We start from the raw sequence: 8045 nt of genomic DNA, 5'->3' as shown, positions 1-8045 counted from the left end.
ACCTTTGCTAGCGTTTTTTCGCCATGTTTATAAAGCTCTGCCGGTAGGCGGTCCTTCTCAGTGGCTTTATTGATCTTCAGCAGCCTCGTTTCACTTCTTGGAGATCAGGTGCTAGGACATTACTATCTTCCATGGGCGCTCTTAGGTTAATTTCGGTTCCGCCTCCTTCTGCGACTTCGCCATTGAGGTGTTCATCGAAGAACTGCTTCCATCTGTCGACCACCTCGCGCTCGTTTGTGATTAGATTCCCTCCCTCGTCCCTACACATGTCAGGTTTCCGAGTTTGGTTTACCTGCTCATAAAATTTGCGCGTATCATTAGCTCGGAATAGTTGTTCTCATTCTTCACGATCTCTGTCCTCCTTTTGGCGCTTTTTTCTCCGCAGGATCGTGGTCAACTGGTTTCTAGCTCGTCGGTATTTGGCCAGATTCTCTCTAGTGGCAATACTTAGATAATTTTTCCAAGGAGTTTTTTCCCCTCCACCGCTTGTTGGCATTCCCCATTAAAGGTTCAATACCTAGTACCGCGGTAGCGGCCTCTCCGATGGCCGAGCGTATTCTGCTCCAACCGTCTTCGAGGTTTGAAGCACATAACTCCTTGGAAGAAGGCAGTGCCTCATTCAGTATTGGCGCGTAGTTCTCGGCAGCTTGCGGGTTATCTAGCTGCCTGATGTTCAGCCGAGGAGGGCGGCTTTGACGTATCCGGTATACGGAGGACAGCTTTGAGCGCACATGTACTGCTACTAGGTAATGGTCAGAATCAATATCCGCACCCCGTCGGGGGCGTACGTTCGTGATATTAGAGAAAAATTGGCCTTCTATGAGAGCGTGGTCAATTTGGTTCATTGTACGTTGGTCAGGTGATCTCCAGGTGGCTTTGTGGATATCCCTGCGCGGGAAAAAGGTGCTTCGGATCACCAGGCCTCGGGAAGCTGCGAAGTTTATACATCGTTGGCCGTTATCGTTCGTGTCGATGTGCAGGCTATGGTGGTCCTACCACCGGTCTATACATTTCTTCCCTACCGGCCGGGGCGTTCATATCCCCGATGACGATCTTGATGTCTATTCTCTGTGGAGACGGATGGAGTAGTTTTTTTTTCACCATTCACTCTCACATTCACTTGAAATAGTAAGATCATGATTTTCTTAACGTTCTTCTTTGCAGAGAATCCATTTTACTGCCCTTTTACCGCATAAAACTTTGTAATTCTAATGTTCGCGAATGAAATTTTTTCGGAACGGAAAATTTTGAAAGGGGAAACTGTTGAATGTGAATAAACAAATTCGATGTTTGCTAACCATTCGCTCCGCGCACTGCTGTTCTAAAACCGCGAAAACTAGATCACCTATTGTATCTCACCTTGCTAACGACTACTTCTTTGTTTTGGCATCGAAGTAGCTCCTCCGTTTGAAATTCGCCCAAAATTTTTCTAACGGTCGTAGCTGAGGGACGTTCAGAGAGTTGGCGGTATTTGGTACAACAATTATTTTTAGTCGGTCCATCTCCTCCAATGATCAATTGGAATAAATAATGGGCCGATGTCAGGTCCTGCCAAAAGACCAGAAGGATGTGGAAATACTTCTTGTTGAAGGCGGCAACTTCCGGTAGGCACTTCATACTATATATCTCCCGATTCACTGCAAGCCCCAAGCACCGCAAACAGCGACATGGGCATTCACTTTTTGCTGATCGTCAGCCACAGGACTCCTTGGTGGGGAACTTTCGCATCCAGCGTCAAGAAGGTCTCGTCATCCATTATGACCAAGACATTGTGCTTCGCCGCACTGAACCGATGGTTTTCATTAGCATCTTCAACTTCCATTTTCCGCATAAAAAATGTCTATTTTGTTTCGATCTCCCGGCCCAAGGTATAGAACGATAAAGCCACCTTGCGATTGGTCTTCCTTTTCAGCTTATGCTGTCTTTTAAAGCCAAAACCAAACTTTCGTTCGACGTTTTCGTTTTTCTTCAGAAGGAAGGGGGCGTTGTAAATGTGGAATCAGCTATATCTGGCAGACCTGAAGTGCATTGTGATGTCCAACCTTTTTGATCCGGGATGGAGCTGGTAGTACGAACAAAGTATCGAGCGCAGTTGCTTGACTGTGTGCGCTACATGGTTGCTGCGAATCAACTGACGCAACGCAGTCAACATTTTTCTGAACATAACAAGATTGACAGTGGGTAGGTGGATTCACCTCAAGGTTCCAAGGTAATTGCTAAATTGATCGCTAAAATCAATCCATTTACATACATTCATACATACGTGGCAGGCACATAACTAAACATTTTAATCCTCTCTGTCCCAAGAGTGGTTTACAGTTCTTGCTCGCCTAAAAAAAACTTTGGATCACCTGTACTACCTTGGGATAGGGTTAAAATTAAGGAAATTACGCACTCAATTATCACAAAGGGACTTTTCTTTCCAGATTCGAACAACAAAACGCTTCCTATCTCTAGTCTATTCATCTAGTAATCATGTACAGAGCTGCATAATGAGTAGAGATGTAGATCCGATTGTGTCTGAGAATTATTCCCAGCTGATCGATATTGCCTAATCATCAGGCTGGCGATTTTGTCCAATTCCGAAGCACACCGATTAAACTGTAAGGGGGACTTTTTCACTTTATAACTGTTATGTTTAAAACAATATTACATAAAACGTGGAATTTAGATTCCTAGGACGCAATAAATGGGTTTTGTTTGAAACATTCGAATAAAAGAAAAACAAAATGTACAACATCTAGATTTGAAATGCAAAAATTTGAAAGCTTAGCTCGTGCTGATATAATATAAATGTAGTAAACTGTATGGTGGATTGCTATTACGTCTTGAATAAACGCGTCTTCTCTTTCAATATATTGCGGCCGTCTCAAATACGTTTACCTCTATAGGCCTAAATGGCGCTACTGTTCGCTATAAAACGAGTTTCCGATAAAAGGATACTGGAGAGGTGTTTGAGTTTTCAGTGTTGGCACTTTCGTTCATTTCAAAATGTGAAGAGTTGGTCGATCTTACTTGTGTATTGCCACAGTGCATATAATACTATCTTCTTTTTTCTACCATCTCTTAAATTAAACTATCTACCGTAACTATCGTGTGTTTGATTCTATAGGGTGGTGGACTTACATTGATTGTGTGTGTGTGATTAGTGTAGTTTAACTTTTGATTGCAAATGAAAGAACTAATGTTAACTATTGTTTCACATTTGAACGGTTTTGTGACCACGGCTGTGAAATCAAAGGTGGCTTAACTACACATTGGCGAGTATTGGTCACACTCGTGTTTCGTCTCTCTATCTGGAGTATCGGTCAATTCCGTAAATGCGGTTTCCTCGCTTTTTCTAATGATGGTGCTACACCGTCGAAACGGTCGTCACTGCGGTCGGGGTTTTAGGCATTTGTCGTGCGAAACAAACATGTTGCAGCTAACCTTACTGTGCTGTCCTTCATTGTCACAGACTGGTGACGGTTCGACTAACTTTGTAGGTGGACTTTAGTGATGGCAGTCGTACAAAAAGTGAGGAACCGAACAAACATTTAACTTGTTACTTGCTGGTTGTACACAGAATACAATCCGTTTGTGCGCCATTCATTAGGATTTATTAATGCCGATCGGAGTCTTTCGATTTCCGTTTTTTTTTGTTCAAACAGTATTGGCCTTTTCACGTTTTTCTTTATTATTTACAATAGTTAAAATACAACCACAACATTCTTACCTCGTAACACGTGGCGGTGCTTCCTAACGTCTTTTTTCAGGTTTTGTTTAATGCGATATTTTAAGAAGATCGTAGGTATGAGATCGCCTAATTGCTTTCCTACCATGGCTTTAACGAAACTCTTATCTTCTATAAGTGGACTTTACGGTTTAGAATTTCCAAACTTTCAAACATTGACACGAGTGTATAGATCTACTTTTTTTTTCTTAAAAAAATGGCTTGCCTGCAGCGATAGGCATTTGATAGGCGGTTTTGAAAAGCATTGTTTGGAACATGGCAAATAGAAAATTTGACGATAAAAATGTTTTTTTTTCTAACTATACGTTACCATTCGATCGAAACTGTTAAGAAAGTAGCTGCGAAAAGAAGGATAGTCCTAGTGGTAGATGGTTCTGTATTTGTAGGGGGAGGAGAGGATGGGACGACGGGCCTCTCTAGTCGATCAGGAGCTCGAAATGTACGGATCCGATACGTTCGTGTCTATCGTGAATTATGTTGTGCGCCCAGGCTTTGCATTCGACGTTGATGATGATACCACCTAGAAGGAGAGAGTGAAAATTGTGTTAATTATGATTATTGATTTGGTATTTTTTTCAACAAAATACTGAGAGACTGATTTTTTTAGATGATCTGGCATTTCGAATTGACAAAACAATCTAATTACAGCAATCCTCCCAATAAGAAAGAATATATATGGGTCATTCCACGCGAAGTGTCCGAGCCCCGTGTAATCGACCTTCACGAATTTGAACCAAATTTCGCCAGATTGTTCGTTTTCGGCCAAAAAGCCAAAATCGAAAATTTGGTGCCGATCGGAAATTCCCTCGATTAATGGGAGCACCTCCATTTTTAAGGAAAATACTCTTTTTTGTCAAAATCTCTCATTTTCTTTTGCTTATATTTACGGAAGTATTGAGTTTAGAAAGACACTATTTTCACATTTTCAAAGAAAATTGCCCAAGGAATTCGAAAAAATATTATTTTTAAGCACCAGTGCTGCCAAATATCTTTAAACTCAAATTGAAAACTAAATTTTCATTTTTCTCTCAATGAAGACAATTTAATCTTAAAAATTCCAACTTCATCGTGTTGTGCAGATGTTTTTACATAAGAATCATTCATCGCCATTCATTCATCATTTCATTCATCATCATTCATTCAAAAAAGATATTATTTTTGAGCACCAGTGCTGCCAAACATTTTTAAACTCAATTTGAAAACTAAATTCACATTTTTCTATCAACGAAGACAATTTTATCTGAAAAATTTCAACTTCATCGTATTCCGAAGATTTTTTTTACATAAGAATCACTCATCACCGCGAGGTATTCGTTGCCGATCCCGAGATACAGCATTTTAAAGCAAGCAATTTCCCATTTTTATGTAAAACTATAAGCAAAATAACTTTTTTTTGAAGCAGTGATTCTCTACGCCATGTAAAACTACTTTGCCATATCGGGAAAGTATAAAAAAAGAAATGTGTTCACGTGACTGGACCATGGAACGTCTCCATTGAGGAAGTAGCATGGTAGATTAGCATAATGAATTTTCTGCAGGCAGTGAGTGAAAAAAATTGAGCGTTGAAGTTGAGTATTTCTCATGGTTCAGTAGTAGTGAGACAATTCTGTACTATTTTCTAAATCATCTTCAACCTGACAGTCATTTGAGTAACCTTCCCGAAGACCGGAACATTCTAGCTAGTCAGCAGCGCAAGATACAGCCTGTATAATAGTGTTCGACATCGGAACGAAAATTGAAGTCCGGGTTCCGGTCCGGTCCGGTTAAAAATTGGCACAAACTTTGGTATTCCGACTATAAAGACTAATAATCCGGTCCGATTTGGCTCTGCTCAGGTTCCGGAACAGAGCCAAATCGGACCGGAATAAAGTCGGAATAACAAAGTTCGTGCCGATTTTTAACCGGACCGGACCGGAATCCTGACTTCAATTTTCGATCCGATGTCGAACACTACTATATAAGAATATTGCATATACGTTAGCCCCACGTAATGAGACAATTTCGAAATACTATAATCCAACGGAAACCCGTTGAACTACTAAACAACTTTGTCGAAGACACCGACCTTCTGTACGGTCAGAATCACGAGTTATTCCATGTTGGAACCAATTAAGTAAATTCCCATATGCTGCGAAGAATCACTAATGGAATCACTCGTGACCGCCCTTATTGCAAACATTCTTATTCGAAACCATTCGGGGGCTGCTGTATCTATAATATAGGCTATTGGAGACAACTCTATCACATTATCTTTGTAGAAATAACTAATTTTAAACACGATTTGTGGCTGTAAAAGGCCATTCATGTAAATAAACTATAATCAATTTGTATTGACTATGGAAGAAGAGTGAACAACTGCTAGTGAAATAAGTCGGGAGCTGGACTGCCTGGCTGGTTTGGTGAATGGCTGGATAATGAGTAAAACAGACCCTATAGTGATCCCTAACATCTTATCCAGCAACTGCTTTCCCTACATCCTCGTGGTACCAACCGGAACCAACCTTAGAGGAAACCAACTCCGCCGGTAGAAGCTAAGGTCGTATACCAACAAAGAAGAAAGCACAGTGTTGTCTCCGCACTATAAGATCACAAGACTCGGTAGCGTGGCCCACATATCTAATTTCAACACACTAAAAATAATCAAGGAAATTCTAGGGCAAGCAACGTATTTTGGACCCCACCAGCAGCTGTACATAATTTGGACACTTCAGCAAAATCAAATGGAAGTGTCCAAATTATGTACAGCTGCTGATGGGGTCCAAAATAGGTTGGTATCCCTACTCGGAACATTCGGCCTGAAAAAAGCGACGAAATATAGAATATAGAATGGAACCCTGGTACCTGTTACTGCAGATCGCTAAATTTCGTGGGTGTCGACAGAGTGCCGCTCGATCAGTTAGAACCCCGAAAGTTTGGCATCGGGGCACTGCAGGAGATCTGTCGCAAAAGGCGAGAAGGCGTGGCGGCTAAGCCCAATTTTATCAGTTCGATGGACCAGCGACCAACGAGCTGGGATACGAACGATAACGGCCAGCGATGCATCAACTTTGCAGCTTCCCGAGGCTTGATGATTAGAAGTTCTTTCTTTCCCCACAAAAATATCCACAAAGCCACCTAGAGATACTCTGACCATCGAACCTCGAACCTAATCGGCCATATTCTCATCGAGGGCATTTTTCTCGAAGATCACAAACGTACGCTCCCTAAGGGGTGCGGAGATCAACTCGGACTATTCCCTAGTAGCAGTACCTATACGCTCAAAACTATTGACGGTCCATACCTCGCGACAAAGCCGCGCTCATCGGTTAAACATTCAGCAATTAGACAACCCGCGAATTGTTGAAATCGACGCGCGTGTACCGAATGAAGCTCTGCCTTCCTCAGAGGGGCAAAATGCTTCGACCCTCCAGAACGGATGGAGTATGATACGCTCGGCCGTCAACGAGGTTGCAACCGCTGTTTTATCCTGAGGAGAAAAAACTGCCAGAAGGAGGACAGAGATCGTGAGGAGCAGGAACAACTATTCCGAGCTAACGTCACGCCACAGAACAGAATTAGAAGTTCGAACGATTCGGCGATCAAAACTGGTAACAGAGTCTTTTTTGTTTTTATTTTTCTTTGGGAAGGTTTTCGCATAGAAGCGAATAACAGCAATATAAGCAGAACGCTCGTTGCCAATCGCATAGCAGCTTTCACATGCTTTCGTGTGCATTCGTATGCGTTCGTGTGTTTTCGTGGAAAAAAGTGACTCGCTACCGCCAGGTTCGCTAGTATCTGTAGAAAGTAGCATGTACGTGTTTGGTTTTCTACTTCCACTTCTGTCCTGTGGTCACGCGCAAGTTTTACGAGAAAGTGTACCAAACTCGTAAGGGCTATACACCTAACCTGACCTGACCTGTAACCATGTAACCTGACGTGTGTAGGGACGATGGGGTTTTATCATAAACGAGTGCGAGGTGGTCGACAGGTGGAAGCAGTATTTAGATGAGCACCTCAACGGCGATATACCAGCAGGAGACGCAATGGAAGTTAACTTCGGAGTGCCCACAAACGACAACAGCGCCACAGTGGTTCAAAAGGCGAAATACGTGATCGTGTGATATTGCGCCGAAACGTGAAGCTTTTCGCATGTAGTGTCTTTAGAAACATTTCTTGGTATAATAAGCCTCTTCTTGTGAGAGAAATTTTTGGGTGATTGATTCCCTTAGAAGTGAGATACGAAATTTATTTTCTCTTATATTCGAGATACAGGTGTGGTACTTTCGGCAAAGTTGTTGTAATTATTAATACAAACAACTTTGTCAAAGACACC

The 8045-nt window shown here is 42.0% G+C and overlaps 1 protein-coding gene across 1 annotated transcript in view; it reads right to left on the bottom strand.

Annotated features, from left to right (window-relative positions):
- Positions 1 to 2452: 2452 nt before the first annotated feature.
- Positions 2453 to 8045, bottom strand: part of LOC128744267 (sodium/potassium-transporting ATPase subunit beta-2) — a 63489-nt gene continuing 57896 nt past the window's right edge. The window contains exon 6 of the mRNA XM_053841123.1: positions 2453 to 4253. Within this exon, the coding sequence (XP_053697098.1) occupies positions 4150 to 4253 (104 nt within the window). The 3' untranslated portion in view covers positions 2453 to 4149. The remainder of the gene's footprint in view (positions 4254 to 8045) is intronic.

This window comes from Sabethes cyaneus, chromosome 3, assembly GCF_943734655.1.
Source record: "Sabethes cyaneus chromosome 3, idSabCyanKW18_F2, whole genome shotgun sequence".
NCBI classification, from domain to species: Eukaryota; Metazoa; Arthropoda; class Insecta; order Diptera; family Culicidae; genus Sabethes; species Sabethes cyaneus.
Note: the sequence above shows the minus strand (reverse complement) of the source record. Positions and strands in the feature narration are given on the sequence as shown.